The 21357-nt window shown below is 37.3% G+C and overlaps 1 protein-coding gene across 5 annotated transcripts in view; it reads left to right on the top strand.

Moving 5' to 3' along the window:
• The window catches only part of nfixb (nuclear factor I/Xb), a 132597-nt gene that overhangs the window by 11274 nt on the left and 99966 nt on the right, over nucleotides 1-21357 (top strand). For 4 of the 5 annotated variants that reach the window (XM_052550230.1, XM_052550227.1, XM_052550238.1 and 1 more), the window contains exon 2: nucleotides 344-427. In XM_052550230.1, coding sequence (XP_052406190.1) covers nucleotides 344-427 — 84 coding nt within the window. Of the gene's footprint in view, nucleotides 1-343; nucleotides 428-4900; nucleotides 5055-21357 lie in introns of those variants that run through there. The other variant, XM_052550231.1, reaches the window with a different exon arrangement.

Below are 21357 nucleotides of genomic sequence, written 5' to 3'. Positions count from 1 at the left end.
AAAGGTGAAAGATGAGTTGTATATTTGAAATATTTGTGTGTGTGTGTTTATTTATTCACGTTCTTGTTAGTGTCCGAAAATCTTTCAATTCCCCTAAAGAAGCAGAAAAAGCTTTATTTTGAAAGTTTTTAAAATCTGCACAACATATTAGGGCTTTATATTTCCTAGTTATCATAAAAATCACTGATCCTACAAGATGATGAAAAACCTAAAAGATGATCACATGATTTTGAACCTCCAAACAATGAGCAACCCTGCTCAAATAGTTGTCAAGAAAGATTAGCGTCTGGTAAAGGCATTGTGATTCTAACGCTGATGACTGATGTTATTGATTATGTTTCAGGCCACCGAACCGTTTCTGGTGAATGAAGACCCGTCCAGAGGTCCTGGGATACCAGAGTGCTTCGTCGTGTCCGATTCCTACAGGGTACGTCTGATTATTACTCCATTACTGCTTCGGCATTGTTATAGACGTTACAGAGTCAAAGAATCACTGCAAAATACACTGGAACCATGATTATTATTTCCATATGCACATATGCACGGTGAAACACTGAGAAAACACTGTGCAGAAAGTGAGTCTCATAACTCCACCAGAGCCTGTTTTCTTGTGGGAAATGAAAATTATAACGTGCATACTTCTATAAAATGAGAAGTATACATGAGGGCAGGACTGCAAGGAAGGGAGGGCGAAGAAAAACCAGAAAGAAGTGCAGCTTTTAAAATTCCACCCAGCGAGCGCGCTGGATTTACAGCGATGGGAGTGAAATAAAACGGTCATAAAAACAGAAGGGTGGGACGGAGAGATGGAGAGATGGAGAGATGGGAAGGGGAGTCTGCGGATGACTGAAAATGAGACTGTTAATGAGCTGGGAGCCGCTTTTCTAGTCCTCGTTTCCAGTGGATCGCTTTTGCCAACGTTTCAGGGAGAAAAAATCTGGGTTGCTCTGGTGTCTCTGGGAAGCAGGCGGGCGCAGAAATGGAGGGAAAATGAAGAAACGCGATTGGCTGGAAGTACAGAAGGGGCTGAGGTGTAAAATATAGCCGCGTTGGATATCAGGAATGTGTCAGACGATATCATCCGTCAAGTTCATTTAGAGGAAAAGGAGGGCCTGGCTGTATTTTCTGCTGATTTTTAAAGCAGTGTGCTTTACTATTTTTAGTTTGTGGAGAAACCAGCAGCAGCTCATTAAAAGTCTTAGTAGTTAGTGAATTAGTATTTTGGTTATGAACCTCATATCGTATCAGTGGTTCTAAACCAGTGGGTTTTGACCCAAAATGTGACCGCAGAGAAAAATAAAAAACAATGGTAAATGCAAATATAATACAACTAACCACATAATCATGCATGCAGACGGCAAAGTTAGGAATGAGATAACTTTTCCTACACACTACTGGTCAAAGTTAAAAGAAGTTTCTTCTGCTCGCTAAGACTGCATTTATTTGTAAAAAAAAAATACAGTAAATACAGCAATATTGTGGAGTATTATTGTAATTTAAAAGAACTGTTTTGTATGTGAGTATATTTTAAAATGTAATTTATTTAAGTGATCTAAAGCTGAATTTTCAGCATCATTCTCCAAAAAAAAGCATGCAATATATAAACTTCAAAATCTCAGAACGCATTTTCGCTGTTTTTTTTTTTTAGCTGGTAAAGCAAATAAATGTCATTGGCTGGATATGCAGGCATACAAGTTTGCAAAGGGTAGACATTTTTTTTTTTGGCTTTATTATGGAATTTAGTTGGAAGATTTTGGAAAGTTGCTGGAAATGTTCAAGCCCTTTGCATCGCTACATGCAAGTGATCTTAAAACCTTTGCATTTGCCAGATAAGTAAATGTGAGTGTAGATGTAATGCTCCGTCTAAAGATATCCAGCAGCTGCTGATTTACTGCCAGCGTGTGGTTCTTCTGTCATGTGTTAGTTTAGCAGTCTTGTACCCACTCAAACCACTAACTGTGGGGCACACTGAGAGGTGGTACACAAGTTATCACATGGTGCATGATGTTCCTTGGGTTTGGAGAAACCTCGTCTCCTCTCACCACTGCAGGCCTTTGAACTGGCTTTGTGGCATTTCTCACAAATCAGTTCAGGATCTCGGGTGGAAAAGACGAGGAAATCCCCTTCAGTTTTAAATCCACCTGCTTCCATGCACTTCAGCAGTTTACTAGCTCAAAAAGACTACCATTATTTGGTAACACAAGCTGTCTATGGGTAGCTGACATGAAATTGATCCTGTAGTGTGACATACTGTACTGCATCTTACATTGTTTTATGTATTTCATGGTATCACTGTACAATAAGGATCATTAGCATCTGTATTAGTCAAAATGAGATATCAGTGCAAAAAACATTCTAAAGCATTTATATTTAAAGTTAATGTTAATTTCAACATTTAATAACATTGTTAAAACAGAAAGTTGTATCTGTTAACATTATTTAATGGGTTAAAGCTTGCATGAACTAACATTAAACAGTTGTTCTAATAATGTCTATCTATTTCACACACACACACACACACATATATATGTATAAGTAAAAAGGTGATTTTTTGAAATAACAAATACAAAAATACAACAACAAAAAGAATCACTGTAATTTTTGTTAATGCATTATTAATGCATGTTAACTAGTGGGACCTTGTTACCTATTTTTCACTATTATTTTTTAACATTTTTATTTATAAATGTTATATTAGTTGTGAATATTTTTGCTTTAAAGCATTTAGAGCATTGCATTTTTAAGACTACTGCACCATTTATGTAAACTTAAATAAATCAATCAATAAATATAAAAATTAATTAATAAATATTTTGAATTACTGATAATAATAACAATAAAAGACAAAAAGTGATTTAAAAGATGGTGAAAACTAGAAGAATAAACGTTTCCCTTTTATAAATCTCTAAATATTTACCTGATTGATGTCTGATTTATAAATACTGTAAGAAATGAATTGCTCGTTGCTAGATCATTTTACGTAATGCATTAACTAATATTAACTAATGGGTAAAGTGCTATCTTTAATATCTTAGTTTTTTCTTTTGTTTCCTTTAAATATTCATATGTGACCCTGCAAGACCATTTACTGTAAGTGAACGTTTCCTTTCTATAAATCTATCAGTTTGTAGCTCAAATGTTGAGCCTATAAGTGCTTAAGGACATGTTATTTGCCAAGCACTCATGAACACATGCCAGGTCAAAGGTCACATAAGGTAACTGGTGAGAAGCGCTGATGATTCACGCAGGTATGTGTTTCCTGTGTCTCCACTCCCCCGGCTTCCTCCCATCTGCAGTCTCCAGCTCTCTGTCGCTCCCTGGATCCCTTGGCAGAGGGCTGTAATTGGCCACACAGTGCCGGCTCTCTCTTTGTTTCTCCTGCAGTGGCTTGCGGTGGAACTGCACAGGCCTCATAAATCTCCAGGCCTCCGGTGGCACATCCAGCCTTCAGCTCCGGTTCTGCTCAATGACTTCACCCCCACCAAAAAAAAAAAAAATCCCCACCCAGGGACGTGCTCCAGAACTCTGCACCTCCACTCGCCGCCTGCTCTTGCCTTAATGTTCACTGCTTTCATGTGTTTTGCAAGGAATTCATTTAGTAGTTTCTAAATGTTGTATGCACTGTAGTCCAGGTGATAGTCTGTGTCTTTTACAGCTTTTATAACACTGAGTACAATGAATTTGACAGTCATTTACACACACAGTTACAGGCTATATATTTACTCTTTTAGAACTTCCATTAAATTGACCTTTCTAAGGCAAATCAACAAAAACAATAGCATTTTTTCACTTTTTATTTTTACTTCCTTTGCTCATTAATTCGTGCGCATAAAGTTTATGAAGTATGTCTGCATGCCATTGCAAAAACCTCTTTTTATTCATGCCTTTATTCAACATTCCTTTATCGTTGGTTCAAAACACATTCCTTTATTCATGCATGGCATGTGTGCTTATTGAATATATTCATAATCACAAGTTAATTAATATGCAGCAGTTTAGTAAACATGGATATTTGTAAAGAAAGATCAAGGAAAAAGGCTACATTTAAATTGGTGAATTTGAAAATGCTTATGTTTTTATTTCTTTGATCCTATATAAGAAAATCTGTTCAAATCTGCCATTTATTTATTTATTAGCTATCAAATCCCAAACATAGGTTTAATGTTTTCTTAATTTTTTGTTAAATAAAATGTATTAATATATATATATATTTTTTACATGTGTATGTCTTTAATCCTATATAAAAAATCTGTTGTTTATTTTTAAGCTTTACATTTGTATTTTTGTTTCACTACCATATAAATTAGGATCACTAAGGCATTTTTAAGGGACACTTCATGCCAAAATAGTTCATTTAACAATTGTACTTTTTTTTGTTACATTACATATACACACAGTATGTATTAAGCTTTAGATAATATTTACATTCTACATTTAATATAACATATCAGTGATTTAATTTACACTGAAGTCGTGCTAGAAATGTCATAAACATGCTTGAGAAACTATGTCCATTCATATACTGAATGAATATCGCATATTTGAAAATATATTTAGTTTCAGGACATTTTTAGCATCTAGAATCAACGAATAATCTATTAAACACTGTATATTGTAAAAAGTGGAAATGTATCATCTCTTTTTGGTGTAACTTCATGTAGTTAGGTTGATTCCCGCATATTTTTGAATAGAAGTTACCACATGAGGCACGTTTTTACTACGCTATACTGTGTAAATCTTACCATATCTAGAGTTCACGCGAGCATTTACACTCACTGAGACGCATTTCCGTCAGATTCATGAGACGCCTGTTCAGGCAGAGAGAGAGAGAGAGAGAGAGAGAGAGAGCGGGAGAGAGAAGAGGGAGGGAGGGAGAGAGAGAGAGAGAAAGTTTTTCTCCTCGCAAAACTTTGTGCAAGCTTTCACTTTCAGCCGCTTTAGGCGGAGTTAGAGCAGCGTGCAGTGAGCGCGAGCGGGACGGCAATGCCACTTCCATCCCGCTTCAGTCACGCATCTCACATATAAGCATGTACTCTCCATACTGCCTCACACAGGTAACGCGTTCCTTATTCTTCTGCTTGATTGATTCGCGTACGCGTGTGTCAGCTGCTCCCGTCGACCGCGGGACTGGTTCTGTGGTGCGAGAGCGCGCGTTCGGTGGCACGTCTCCAGCTGACCTTCTTTACGCGCTTTCAGTGCGCATGGTTTGGGCAGAAAATGGCGCTTCGCTGGAAATCGATTTAATATAAAAGGAGCGCCGGAGAGGAGGAGTGAATATGCATTGATAGACCTCGAACTGCGAGTTTAGCGCTTCTTGTCGTTTTTTCTTCCCCCTCTTCGTCCCACCCTGAATAGCTTCACTTGGAGAGACTGTAAGACGCGCGCGGGCTTTGGAAAGTCCACTTTTTAACGTTGTTGCTGTAAGAGTTTTGAACATTTTGGGGGGAAATGTCAAAAGTCGCCATGCATCGCCCCAAAATGCCAGTTTGCCAGATTTTCTGATCTGAACTCAGGAATGCTTGTGCATATCCTGCATTTTTTTTACGTGCAACTTAAAAAAAAGAGAAGCCTTTTTAATGCATCAAATGGGATCGAGAAATTAGTGTAATACAGTTGGAGACCTTTTGGGGATTGTAACTTGGTTTAAATGCATCTGGTGTAAAATATGTATTTCTAATGTAAACCTGAAAGCTTCTGTGTACACATACGTTATAGTTTCTTGAAGTGTTTACAAACGTATAAGAGCTGCAAATGTATGCCTAAGGTTGTTAATTTTCATAGGAACTTATTTTCAGTAATAAAATGCAAATTAGTTAATTAGTTGTTTTACAACTGAATACTGTTCAGAGTGCAGCACTGCAATGTTTTTGTGCATTTTGTACTATTATTATTTTAAAATCAGCATTTTATAGAGTACATTTTTATGCATAGATGCATGTTCATACTATAGGTATATTTGATGTATTTTACTTCTTTTGCCACATCATGTGGGGCAGTCAACTGTTTCAGGGTCACTTTTTTTTCTCTAGCATGAAAATGTTTGCCATAAATCATTTTAAGATATCAAACTTTTACTAAATATATGACATTTGATTATTTCATACTTTTATGTTTCAAAATTTTCCTCATTTTTTAAAATCTGTCCAGTTTTTGTGCATGCTCTTATATAAAATATACACATAGACACAAACACACGCATACGGCTAACATGCTTTTTAAAGACTTGCAAGCAGAATTTATTTATTTATTTATTTTTACTGAGAAACACAGCTTTCAAAACTGGTGTTTCAGATTTGCCGTTTCAGTCATGTTTAGAAACCAAGAGAAATTCTCATTCATTACGTGTGTTTCTAAACTCACAATCATTAGCGCAGGGCTGACAGCTATTTTCTCTGGTTTGTAGAGATTCTTTGTCTTCAGCAATATTCCCGATTGTTCCTGGGGTTGTCCTGCGGGAGTTAGTGCAGTCTCTCTATCATATGCTGCAGTTGTTTATATGTCTGTGTCATGTGTAATTCATTCCTGAGTTTTACAGTGGTTCTATTAAAACAATTTTACTTCCTTGCCCCTACCGCACGCTTGCAGAACCAGGGAGCGTGTGTTTTTCTTTGGGCATGCAAGCGCCGGCCTGTTTCCCATTTAATATACAACAGTTACTGTGCACAGCCGTGCTCCTTAACTGATTGAAGCGGTGCAATCTGAACAAGGAATTAATCTGTGATTTAATGGAAATATTGAGTCTGAAAAAGACGTCAAAAAAATGTATGGCCTTATCTCAGCATTCTTTTGAGTGTAAATGTATGATTATGTACAGGCACTGTATGTCTGATATGATATGTGCACATTACTGTAGTGTAGGTGGCTTCTTAGTAAGCGGACGGAAACAGATTTATCTCTTGGGTCTGAAATGGACATATTTTCATGTTTATATCGCACTGAATCATACCTGTGTCTGCTCCAGAGAAAACAACGGCACTGGGTCAGACGCAACTGGAAAAGCAAATATGCAATATTATGATTATATTACGGATGACTTCAAGCTTTTATTGGCTCAATTATAGGCTTTAGAACAGAGAAAGTGACATTTTGTCATTTATTTACTATTTTATCTATTTAAAGTTATTCTTTTATTAATTATTATTTTAGCAATTGTTAATTTATTTTAAAGTAAATGGGTTTATGTTAATCTGTCTATCTATCTATCTATCTATCTATCTATCTATCTATCTATCTATCTATCTATCTATCTATCTATCTATCTATCTATCTATCTATCTATCTATCTATCTGATGCATTGGTCTTTGTTTCTTGCATTAATTAAAAACAGCTCATAGCAGAGTTTGAAGCAGTTTTAATGTAGTTATTTCAGTATTTTAATAGATGTAAAAGGTGTTTTGGAGAGTGTTTGCGTGGCGAGAGGAGAGAGAACGGGTCTGTGTGTCTCCGCGTTTGCACTTGAATTTCGTAGCTACACGTCTGACAAACAGATTTACATTTTTGGCTTGTTTAGTGGCTTGAATAAGAAAAGCAGGCCTGGAAGGTCATCAATGATATTCAATGTAAATAAAAAGGAGAAATTAGTCACTGAACGAAGCTTTTTCTGAGTAGACAAGTGGCGCGAGGAGGTTTGGGACTGGTGTGTAATGCGGCGTATAGAAATGCACTGGTTATAGATCAGGTGGATCAGATGCTGGTCAAGATCTGAATATACTTTCATTGATGGAAACAAATGGCAATCATGATTATGACTTTGTTTTAAATGCAAGAAAGTAACATTTATGTTAAAATGCTATCCATGTAAATGCCTATTTATTTACATTTTACTGCCTTAAAGTTTAAATTGCTATTTACTAAAGTCAATATAAGGAAAATACTTTTTTATTTAAATGACCTTAATACTACCGAATGAGTTTCCTATTATTTAGTAAAGAAATGCTACTGGCCACTGAAGGTCCTTTTGAATTCAGTTCATTTGCTTCGTGCTGGAAATGAGGGTCGACATAAAAAATGATATCTAATTATGTACTTGTGTTTTGTATAATTAAGGAGTGTGTGTGTGTGTGTGTGTGTGTGTGTTAGAGAGAGATACAGCTGCAGGGTCACACACTCAGTCTTTAACACTCCTAGATATTCAGAAACATTAAACCCCAGTCAAGAGTATGCTGCACATCAGATATAAGGGTTTGCGTACAGTTTTACACACTTACATAAAGAAATATATATATACTGGTGGTCACAAGTTTGGAATAATTAATAATTAATAATTGGAAAATGCTGCTGCAGAAAATTCCGCTTTGCGTAACTGAAATAAATTACATTTGAAAATATATTTAAGTATAATTTTGTTATTTATGTTATAATAATATTTTACAAATTTAACGTTATTGAAATAGTTTTTTTTTTTATGAGATATTTATTTGATGTATTTGTTTGTTAGTTTTTGCTGAATTAAAAAAAAAAATTCTTGTTTTTGTAACTTTAAATTGGCCAGTCAATAATCAAAAGTTTTCAACCAATGCAAAAAAACTAATAATAATAATAATAATAATAATAATAATCACAAAATGGCTAAATCTAGTGAATTTCTAATTTGGACACTTTAAAATAATTTTACAATTTAAAATAATTAAATGATATTATTTTTTAAACCAGTTATTGCATTATTGTAAAATCAGTCAACTTTTAATTAAGCAGTCACTAAGACTATCAGATGTGACTTTTATAAATCCTAAAGATTTGATTCACAGCCAGTTTGATGACCGTTATGCATCTTACAAAACCCGGATCTGAAATTCACAGCGCTGAAGAGAAACCGTTTGTATCTCGCTTCAGAAAACTTTAATCAGTAGCAAAGAATGTCTGCACATATTCGGCCCAATAACAATCTGGGCTGAGATGGATGAAGCCCTTCAGCCATGACAGGCTTAACTTTCTCCCAAACCTGACTTAGTCCCTCTAGAGTCGCTCTAGGTGCTCCGGTTTAGCTCGCTCCCCGGGCCTGGAAAATGAGTTGGAACAGCTGCTCTCTGGGTTCAAATCTGACGGTTTTGAACACCTTTATCGTCTTTCTCTTTCTGATTCACTCACATGGAACTGTGTCTTTAAGCTTGAATTCTTTCTTGTTCGTTTGCTCACTTGTCCTTGTTTTTCTAATTCTAAAGCTCAAGTGGTTTTATCACAGGATTAGGGAGCGTTTCAGGACCACCGTTAGGGGCCAGTTGTCCATTACGTTCTTAGTTATTCTAAGACACCAGTGTCTGTTTAAATACACAATCACATTTGGAACAAAATAAGTATTGACATGCTTTTTTTGTGGACTTTTTACCCTTCTTTAAGGCAAAAATCTGCATAACCATCCTAATTGCAGGACCACACAATTGCTCTTTAAAAGGATCTATGCAAATACCAAATGAACGTGATAATCATTAAATATATATGATATTCCCATCTGAACACTATAGTCACTGTTTCTCATATATATATATATATATATATATATATATATATATATATATATATATATATATATATATATATATATATATATATATATATATATATACATATATATATATATATATAAATATATGTATATATATATATACAACTAATATTGTTTTTATTTTAAAAGCTAATATTTTTAATGAAACTGCATGTAATATAAATATGCAGTCATTTATATGTATCTTTTAGGAGTTTTTGAGAAATTAGATCATTTTGCTGTGCTGGACCCTTGATTACATTGTAAAAAAAAAAAATACGAAAAAGACTATTGGAGTACAAGAAAATACTATTGTTTTTTACTTACGGATAATGCTAAATTAATAAATTGCGGTTCGATGATCAAAGATTTTGTTGCACATTGAAATTCTCAGGCAGTTTACGGGAGTGACATTTGAAGAGGACAACTAGTTGCTCTTGCATTTCACTTCAGAGGGCCGTGGCGGTATTGTGCGCTCATGTGATGAAACCAGAGGCTCCCGTTCGACCAAATGGTGTCCAGTGGCACTAAGTCGAGCTGGTTTCATGGCACAGAGACGGGACGGTTACAATGCCAGACGGGCACAGGGACGCTCTGTTCCTTTTACTTATTCATTCTCACGGAGCGTCAGCCGTGTCCGCTAGTCGACTGTCAAAGCTCCCGTTCACTCGCCGTACGATCAACAATAACAAAATACCACTAACAAAGACATTCCACAGCAGTGTTCAGAGAGGTGCACTTACAATGTCTGTTAAAGTTGGATGTAGTTCGTAATTTAGTTCTTCATGACCAGTTTACATGCTCTTTTTTGGATAAATTATTTTGCTGTCTTTAAATGTAGGGAATTGAAACCAATGAATGAATTTAATTCTTTTTTTAAATAAATGGATAATTTCATCATTAACTTACTTATTTTAGACTTGAACAGCATTTCGTCTTACGTTGAGCACAAAAGGAGGTTTAGCTGAAAATTTTAGCTGCTCTTTTTAACAAAAAGAGAGAGAGAGAGAGAGAGAGAGAGAGAGAGAGAGAGAGAGAGAACGCAAATAAAAATAAAGTCTGTCAAATAAAAATGGGCAAAACAGCATTTCAAAAGTCTATGCACTGGAAAAAAAATGCAATAATTGCAAGAAAAATTTTGGAAAATCTTTCAATTCAAATGAGATTTAGAGCTTTGACTGATAACATTTTAAGCAAATAAATCTATCATATGACTTCAGAAGACTTCAAATTTAGGACACAAGTCATATAAGGACTCTTTAGGTGCTTTGTTTGAATTCACTTTTACGCCATACTTCAGCACAAGTGCGGTGAGAAATGTTCATCTCATTTTTAATATTTCTTTTTTTTAATGATCGATTCATAAACTTTAAAATTTAAAATTTAATTTAATAAAATGTACTCCCCTAAATATATTGCCACATTTTGAGCATTTTCGCTATGAAATGTTGATGGTCATTCATTTTGATGATCAGAAATCCAATAAAATGTGATGTTTTTGCAGTTTAGTTCCAATAAAAAAGAAGCCCGAAAAGTGTACTTACATGATAAGTCATAGTATTTTACACCCCCCCCCTCCCACACACAAAACAAAAACCCGCAAAAAATTCGATTTTTCATTTTATAACCCCCTTTTAAGTTATTGCCACTTTTCACATACCCTCTCAGGTGTTTTCAGAAGTAATTTCCTTGCAATTTTTTTTATTACACAAATGAGCCTTTAAATGAGTACGTCAAGGTTTATAGAGAGACAAACACCGGAGGAAATTTTCAGTCCATAATGGACGTAATAAATGTGTCAAAGAGCTGTTTTATTCTGCCGTTCAGTGTATGAGGTGGTGGGAAACACAAAGCCGGCCTGATGATCAAATGCGTTCTGGCATGGAAGAGGACGGCCTAGAATAAAGTACCTAGTTTTTATCTTAAGCTTTAATGCAGAAAGGCCCAAACCAATCGGCTCTCATCTGCTATCTGCACAGCTGCCCCAGTATCCGTGGAGAATGGATTCCTACTGCCATTGCCATGGGAGTCTCCAGCCAAAAGAATAGGAGGATATCCAGTGTGTATGTGTGTGTGCGTCCTCCCTTTCCCTTCGCTCATGTCACTCCTGGCATGGATTAGGCCTTGGCAGAGGCCTGGCAGTGCCCGTAGCTCCACTGTGGCTCTGTGCTTGCTGATATGTTGTGCAGTTGCAATGGCAACGGGACACACACTCGAACGCAAATTACATAATTTAGCTCGCATATGCATAAGCCGTGAAACGTAGGTTTTGTGCGGTCACCTAACGTACGGTCGGAGCTGATCAAAACCATCTTCGTGAAAATAGAGAAGGCCTCAGTCCATGAAACAGGACGAAAGGTTTCCCATAGCAGCTGTTTGAGGACTTGGCATAAAGATGGAGCGATCGCCACCTTGCATTGTGCATTGCGTACGTGTGCGAGATCCATTTGCAATGGAAACCGTCTACATTTTTTTAAGCATTCATAAAACCTTTAGGTAAAGGCTCTTTAGAATGTTCAAATGTTCCAAGGAAAAATGTTTCTTCTATGGCATCATTGTGAAATATAGATTTATATTTCTATGAGGGTAGGATGGTGTGCGTTTCGGACTCCCCTGCGAGGGGTTCGCTGGATTTATGGGTTGCGTCGGATGGCTATGCCAGTGTTGGCATGGGTTGGGTTCGCAGTGTTGCTAGGCAAAATTTGCCGCTCTGGCTTTGCGCTCCATTGGTTCCATCTCTGTCTGAGAAGATCAGTTTCTCTTTGTTTTACTTTGTAAAAGTGCCACTCCATGACGGACCACAGCGGGACTGTTCAAGCGCCTTAGACATTTAAGACCAACATGCTTGTTATGAGACGCTGCCGGAGGTCAAGGGTAATGCAGTTCTGAAATGCACTGATACTAATAGAGTCCGTACTCACCCGTCAAAAAGAGTGGGTGATATGACCAGAATCTATTATAATAATGGTAATAACTAATTATTACTAATTTGACCATTAAGATTTGTTTTTATTGTATTAATTATTAATTTTATATAATAATTTATAATTAATTAATTTATATTATTATGGTTTATATTAAATCATTATTGATTATTAAATAATGATTAATCATTATTTTATTTATTTAATATTGGGTTAATATAAAATAGGTTTTCTATTAAACAACCCATTTTAGATAACCCATTTAATTATTTTCCAAAATAAAAAAATGCTCCATCTTCTTTGTCTGTCTGTCTGTCTGTCTGTCTGTCTATCTATCTATCTAACTTTTTGTCTGTCCATTATCCATCCATCCATCCATCCACCCATACTTAAAGTAGTTTTGGTGTTCTAGTTAGTTATATGAGTTAGTTATATGATATTTAATAATCTACCTAAGAATGGTGTTTAATAGCAATTCTGCATCCTGTTTGCTACCCCAATTGAAATTCAGATAATTGCTAAAATCAAATGCAGTTGAAATTGAAATTTGAATTTAAAAGGCATTGTCAATTCTGTTCTGAATAATGCACAACTCCAGTAGACACATATCCACCATCGCACATTATATATAACTCCACTTCCATTGTTTCTCTTCGTTTCCTTCCTCTATTTTGCGTCTTTTTGTCAATGAACACCATAAATATAAAACACTTTACCCTCATGCATAATGCATTTGGACACACACTCACACCTGCACACACTTAAGCGCCTGAGACGCAGGTGTGCATTCTTTGCTCATCCGTGTCAATCTGGAGGCGACTGCACATATCATGGCCGGCACCGACAGAGCGCATGCGAGAAAATGCTGCCACGTGTGCCAGATCCTCACCTGACTCTTAACCCATATGGGCTACACAAGCTCTGACAGTTAACCTGCATTTCCTCTCAACCTGGCCATGCCCACCGCCACACATGTGCGTCACACCTTCCCAGCAGCGACAGCTGTGATCGGCTGTTTATTCTTTAGGTTGTCAATATGATTAACTGGAGAGTTTCTTTTTTTGTGTGTGTGTGTGTGTGCTGCAAATATTTGTTGTGTGCTGGAAATAAGAAGAAAATATGAATATGAGATAGGAAGTCACAGTAAGTTACAATTGTAAGAAATAATCACTTTTCTAAAACAATTAAGTCTCATATCAAGTATCAATATCAAAAATAGCACACGTGAGAAATGAAGTTGCAGCTGAAAAAAATAAAGCCTAATAGTGAAAAACTGCAATTATGAGATGAAACATCAAAATTACAAGAAATAAGGTTGCAATTGTCAAAAATAAAAAAGTGAAAAATAGTCAATTGTGAGATTATAGTCACAATTTTTTTTGTCAGATGTAACAAACAAGCTTTCATGTAAATTTGCTTAAATGTGGTAAAAAAAAAAAAGCAGTAAAACCTTCAGTGAAAAGAGTTTCAGAAAGTAAGTCTGTGACCTCTGACGAGCTACAGTCATAAACTCTCATCTCAGATAAGATTATTGAGCCCAAAAAATCATTAACTAAAACATAAACGGGTTCACATTGGAATGCTGTGCACATTTTACCCTGAGGTATTTCTCCAGTGTGTGAAAGTGACTGAGAGTGAGCGTCTTATGAGTTAACTGTGCAGCCAGAGACACTTTTCCTGTCTTGGGGGTTGGGGGGGTGTGGATGTGCGTCTCTCTCTTTTTTGTTCTTTTCCAGAGTCTGTCAAAAGTCACAGCGTGGCAACCCGAAAGATCTGCGTGCAAATGTTTCAGAACTGCGTGAAAACAGTAAGCAGCAACGACGGTAGATGGTAAACAATCGTGTGTGGAGTGTTACTCGCGGCCGCATGGCATGACCTGCCGTGCTGTTTAGCCAATCAGTCCTGCAAGGAATCGCTGCCTGTTGCTGGTGGGAACAAAGCGCGGCAGCTCTCGTCGCCTGTCTCTGAGTGAGCAGGAAGTTGGCCAACCTCCAGCGGTGGAAAATCTATACACGGTTGCATAATATAGCATATCTTTACCTCGGATGAACCCTGAGGAGGCCCGGCAGCTGTGAGCAAACAGAGCTAGCGAGGCAGGGTGTGTGTGTGTGTGTGTTTGCGTGGACAGGATTCCTGTGAGCGTCTGCTGGCAGTGGTAGCAGGCCACAGGCTGCAGGGCTTTTTCTGACAGGCCCTATGTAGGGTAGAATAAATGCAAAGAAAGTTGTAGCCCTGCACCACTGTGACATTGTGTGGCTCTACCAAACGGTTAATCATCAAGTTTTGCAGAAGCATCTTTTCTCTTTTCACACCTTCCATGCAAGTTCAGCTGAGATTTTTGGACAGTAGTCTCAAGTCCTCTTAAAAATGACCAGTATTAGATGAGCTGAAATGGCTGGGTTCATTAAATTAAGCCCCCTCCATTAAAAACACATGCTGCACAACAGTGACTGTATTAATTGAACTGGCCACATCTCACAGGGTGCTGACTTTGTCATTTGTCATTTGACCAGAAAATGAATCTACTGAATTGAAATGTAAAGAAATTCAACACAGGTGATTCGTTATGGGAAATAAAGTATTCTTCCAGACTGGTACACCAAAGGTTTTTTTTATTTTATTTAATGAAAGGGGTCATGCAATCCCATTTCAAGTTTTCCTTTGTCTTTGGAGTGTGTAATAGCTGTTTGTTCATATACAAGATCCATAACGTTGCAAAGACTTAAGTCTCAAAAGATATTCTTTATAAAAGTTAAGACTGGTCCATGCCCTCCTAAAACACCTCATTTAAACACGCCCCCACATGTCACTGTTTGGGAAGATTTCATAATCTGCCCCAATTTTCACGCAAAGAAAGAAGGCGTAACTTTTACTCTTGCTTTTGTATTGTCGCTGCTGCCACCATGTTGTGGAGATGCTGTGTTTCCAAATATGGAAAGGGGCGTAACATTTCCATCACACGCTTGAGATATTTGGCCAATCACTATGCTGGCCAATCAGAGCACACCTCACTTTTCAGAACGATTTGCTTTGTAAAAATCAGCACGTCTCAGAAAGGCGGGGCATAGAGGAGAAACAATAATGTACAGTATGTGGAAAACCATACTGTAAACCATGTAAAAAAAAAACATTGTATTACACCAAATACACAAAATATTTTTCATATAACCCCTTTAATGATGATTTAATGTATTTATATTATTTTATTTGACTAATAAAATTTTATTTAACTAATTCTATTTCTTTACATTTGTACATTAGAATTGAAATTCTGCATCAAGTTTGCTTCTGCAAGTTCATCAGTTGAGCTGAGAATCCAGCAGTTAGTGTTCGTGCATTTAAGATATCAAAATCGCATGAAATTGAGCTTGCATAGCTAGTAGCATTTGCATTTGTGTACATAGTGTTATATGTAATACACCCAAATGAACAAACAGACTTTATAGTTTGGTGCACATTCGTGAATGAGCTGCTCTGGGACAGATTCATTTAACGTACCTCCACATATCATCTGGAATAGGATATGGACTGAGCTCAAGTTAGCTCATGATTTCGCATTTGTGGCTCCCTGTCGACGATTGAGTGTGTGTTAGACTAATCACGGCTCCACACTTCAAACAGCTCAGGTAAAAATGCTCTGTTCCCCATCCGACCGTTTCCCTAAAAGATAACCAGATGTCCAGCTGTTTTTATCCCTGTTTTGGTTCATCTCTTTAAGAACAATGTCTTTCTCATATGACCGTACTTTGTGGCATTTTCCCTGTTTTGTCTTAAAATTTTAATGGGTAGAGGATCCTGGGAACCAGCAGAAACCTCACCTCGGCTCACCCGTCGTCCCGGCAGGCTTTGGGCGGTTTCAAGAAAAATACAAACGAAATACAAATCGTGCGGCAGCATAATGCAGAATGACATTTACCATGTGCCGTAACTTACACAAACAAAGAGAAGACGGGCCATCCAAGAAAAGTTCCATATCTCCTTCCTTACATTCGCTTGTGTTTGCTTACATATGTCATCTTTTTATTTCCAAACTAAAGTTAGAACGCCATGGGCCGGAGCTCCGCCAGCCTCGCAGTAGCCAGGAAGTAATTTGGACCCTTTCACTCGAGTCCCATGGCCAAGTGTGCGGTTGAATTAACCCCAAGACGACATATAAAATGATCCAAGAACTGCAAACAACAGACATTTAAGGATCTCTAAGGTTATCGTATCCTTGTTTGACCTGAACTCAGAGATTATGTTATTCCAAACGGGACGCTTTTCTTTACACGTGTAGCTGAATTTAAACAAACCTCTGAGTGAGTGAGTGTGTGTGTATGTGTGTGTAACTCGTCCTGCACCGTTTGCTCTCCAGACATGACTGATTGTGTGTTTTGTTCAAGAGCAGTGTGCTGTTACTTTTCTATACATTCGAATGTTCGACTTTCACCTGGTCAGTGATCAAAATTAAATAAATAAAATAAAACAAAAAATATAATATGAACAACTGAGCCATATCTGTAGACTTTTGGGTTTGTTTGACTTTCGTTGGTAAACATACTAGCATCTACCTTAGTAACCACCTAAAACACTTAAACAACCAGCTAGCACTGCCTTACCAACCATTTAGAGCACTTTTGCAATTATCTAGCGACACCACATTAAACACCCTTAAGAACCATCACCCTAAACCCTAGCAATCATTTAGAACATTTTTCAACCACCTAGAACATTCTAGTAACTACTAGCAATGGCATAGTAACCACCAAGAACACTTTAGCATTCACCTAACAACCACCAAAAACATTCTAGCAACACCATAGTAACCAATCAGAACAACCAACACCCTAACAACCATTTAGAACATTAAACAGCCACATAGAACATTCTAGCAACTACATAACTATGCCATGGTGATCACCCAGAACACTATAATTCCCTACTTTTTACCTAACTTTTGCACCCGCGTCTCTCACTATTCTTCAGGAAATGTACAGATCTAGTTTATGTGTGTTGCTGTGGTGCTGTAGTATGTTTGGGCGGTGCTCTCCACCCAGCTGCTCTGAAAAATACAAGTGGAATAGGAGCCATATGTGAAAGTAGAGGAACGAATGCACATGGCTCAGAAAACAGGCCTTTTCCATAGAAACCACAAGCAGAGATCAAGTGCAGCTACGAGCTCGCATGAAAATCCAACCAAAAGTCCTGTGTGAGGAATCTCCATCATCATTTGAAGTGAGCAACAGCAACACTGAAGGAAACCTGATCAGGTCAACCATCCCTACCGATCAGTTGTAGAGTGCCGGCTTTCCGCTAATGAGACGCAGCCTGCTAGCGTCCGCTAAAGCACTGCATGTTCGGTTGGGTCATAAGACGAGACGCTTATGCGCAGCATTGTTAGTTGATAGTATAAAATTTGGCTTTGATCTGGAAACTATACAAATGCATCATAAGCGTAATACATCAGGGGCCCTTTACAATGTTTGTAGTCCAACATCTTCCTTCTGAAAGATCTTAGTGAAGTAAGAGGCACAAGAGCAGTTACGGCCAAACAAACGAGATGCCTTCGGCCTTCAGATACGTTTGTTATGAGAATGGCATGTCGCTGGTACAATCCATCCACTGTAAAAACAATGGTGCGGTTGTGCTCCGTAACCCAATTACGCCCCTCTACAGAGCAAGAGAGAGAGACTCTGTTACCAAGTCTTGATCCGTGGCTTTATTCATTTCACTCTGTCGGTCTTTCCCGCCAAACTTGAGGTTATTCGACTGATTTTTTTCTTTTACAGCAATACCGATAACTTTTCTGGTAACTATTGTTTCTTAAATATGGTGGTGTAATGGCATTATACTATTCTTCACCTAATTAATTAATCGATAGATCTAATTTGAACGAATTTATATATGGATAAAATAAATAAGTATGAATATAAGTATTTATTAGTTAAACTGATTTGAATCTTTTGAGATTGTTTAATATTGTTGCTTCAATTGTAAATTGGGCCCCAAAACCTCAGAATAAAAATGATTTCATTTAATCCAGGTCACAACCTTTGAAATGTGGTCAGACTGAATGCGTCTGTGCTTATTTTGTTTCCTCCGACCTTCCAGCGATCTCTTGACTTCATGCATGAGATTAGCACTGTGAGTTCTCACGTTTGCCCGTTCCTTTGTTTTGTTTGCCTCCCACCGCTGTCTGTCGTCAGCCTGCTGCTTTCCTGGAGAGCCGAAGTTGCTGTATCTTTATTAATTCAACAGGAGGAAGTTTCGGCAGGAAACGGGGAAAGGGATGTGGGCAGTCATATTTACCGATAGGAAGAGAGTGTTTAAGTTGAACCGCTCTACTGAAATCTCTCACTCAAGCCTGACCTCAGCATTTACACTTTCTCTTTTGGTGTCAGACGGTTATAAAGAAACTATTCTTAATGCGTTTGTATTCCTTTTAGAAAGTACAACTACACTACTACTACACTTAAAATATAAAAAAAAAAATAGATGATAGATAGATGAAGATGATAGGTATATGAATTCATGTTTAATAGCTCAGGTGTGTATTTGGTTTCCTGTTTGTGTGTGTGTTTGTGTGTTGGCACAGGCCTCTTTTGCTTGTGTAAGGATGAATGCAGAGGAAGTGTCTATTGGTCTTTATTTAGGACTTTCTCCTTTCGTCTGTCCCTCTTTTGCTTCTCATACATATCAATAGCCTATTTTTCCCCATGAATTCCAATTCTAATCAAGGTTTGCTGCTCTAAAACAATCATAATTTAGTTTTTCATACTCATTTTACCACGTTTACCTAACATTAGAGCTTGTCTACGTAGTAGAGCGAAGTCTTTTGTTTAAAGAAAGCAAGGAAAATGTTTTCCATGACACGATCACACTAATTTACTCACTTTTATCTCCACCCAATCAATCCTGATGGACAACATCAAATTCTTTCCTACAGTTGTTTCTTATTTCACTTATAAATACATCATATTATGGAGGTCAAAAAAGTTGTTTTCAATATTAAAATATTTGTTTCCTGTATCCCACGATGTGCCAAGGCAGTTGTAAGTAATTTTTGTGTTGTTAATATTAACTAAAACCAAAATTTAAAAATATATATATTTTTTTACTTGAATAAAGCTGAAATAAAATAAAATATAAATATTAGATGGAAAACCTTCAACTTAAAAAATTATATATAAATGCTGCCTTGTCAAGTACCTAAAATAAAGTAAACTGACGCTGGAGTACTGAAGTTACCAAAACTAAAATAGATATAAATTAAAGCTAAATCGAAATATTAAAAATAGCAGTAACACTTTACAATTAGGCTAACATTGGTTAACATGAATTAAGAAGGAAAAATAGCATGTACTCACCTTAGTTTTTTGCTAATACACTGTTAAAATCTGTTAATATTATCAAAATAACCTAAGCAAACGTCGCCTAACAATGAAAAAAGTTTTATTTTAATTAATAAGTTTATCAAAGATTATAAATACTGTAAACACCATATTTGCTCATTGTTCATTAACTAATGTTGAGTAATGAGACTTTATCATTAAGTGTTACCAAAATGACAAAAGAACATAACTTGGACTGAAAACTGAAAATATGCAAATAAAAGCTCATTTAAAAAGCAAATTATTATATTAAAATGTATAAAAACTAAACTAGTATATAAATAATGTTTAAGTTGAGTCCCCCCAAAAATTTTTTGAACATCTCATCAAAGCGACACTGGCTCAACCAATGGTGGAAGTTTGGGGGCCGGTACTATCTGTCCGTCTAACCAATGGCAGACGAGGGAGTGTCTGGAAAACCTGTTTGGTATTCATTACTTTTTCCAATTTCATTCGGCAGCGCAGAAAGTTTGCTTGACTTTTAAAATACAAAAACAAGATATTCAATCCAGATTTTCTACATCTTTTGTTCCGGTTGCGTATTCTTTTTTTTTTTTTTTTTTTTTTTTAAGCGACAGGAAGACGTGGCATCGGCACACAGATCCAGAAGGTGTTAAACAGAGACAACACAAGACTGCTTAAAATGACAGACAGAGTGGCACAGACCTAGCAGAAAGGAGACAGTAGGGGTTGTGATTTGGGGATGGCAGTAAAGCATTTGCATAAAGGGCAGGGCAAAGTGCCCGGCGGTGGAAAGCGTTGGCACCACGCCTCGCAGACTGGCAGAGGGGCGACTGAAGAGAGAAAAATAGTAGAGAGAGAGAGCGAGGAGGGGAGGAGGATTTAGTCAATAGTGCATCCCTTGTTCTGTGAGAGGAGGGCCCGGTTTGTTGGCAGTGGCGATGGGGAATCTCTTGTTTGTGTGCTAGATTGCCCCTTTATTTCTTTGATTGCGAAGCGTTCAACACTCGGCAACTGTAGTGCCTGTGTGAATTTGCGTGTGTGCATTCGCAGGGGCATCTGTTCCCGTTTCAGGGTCCCACGTCGTGCGTCTAAACTGTGTCAGGGTGTACTTTAACTTCATTTACATTCATTTCGCTGTGCTTCCACGTCCACGGCAATCAATTTATCGACGTATTCAGTCTAATACGGGATGCTAAAGCTATTAAAAATGGGTCTCTGGGTAATCTCCTTCATTCTGGGCTCTTCATGGGCACAGCTTTGGCACACCGACTAATCCATTTGCATGCAACTTCTCTCTGCCAACCAATCAGAGGGTTTTAATCAAGGCAGAGAGCTGTGCCTTCGGCTTGACTCGCTCACAGCCGGAACACTGCCGAGCCGGCGCAGCTGGATGATGTCATAGATCCGGCCTTCAAGGAGACAGTCGGCACTGGAAGGCTTCAGGCGTTTTGTGTTTGCTGGTCGCAAAACTGTTCATGGACTGTTGCATTGCAAATGTTTGGGGTCGGTTGGATTTTTAAAAAAAAAAGTCTTTACTGACACTTGTGAACAATTTAATGCATCATTAGTAAATAAAAGTATACATTTTTCCCAAAACATAGCAAAAACAACAAAAAC

Source organism: Carassius gibelio, chromosome B3 (assembly GCF_023724105.1).
Source record: "Carassius gibelio isolate Cgi1373 ecotype wild population from Czech Republic chromosome B3, carGib1.2-hapl.c, whole genome shotgun sequence".
In the NCBI taxonomy this organism is placed as follows: domain Eukaryota; kingdom Metazoa; phylum Chordata; class Actinopteri; order Cypriniformes; family Cyprinidae; genus Carassius; species Carassius gibelio.
This window is presented reverse-complemented; position numbering and strand designations above follow the sequence as displayed.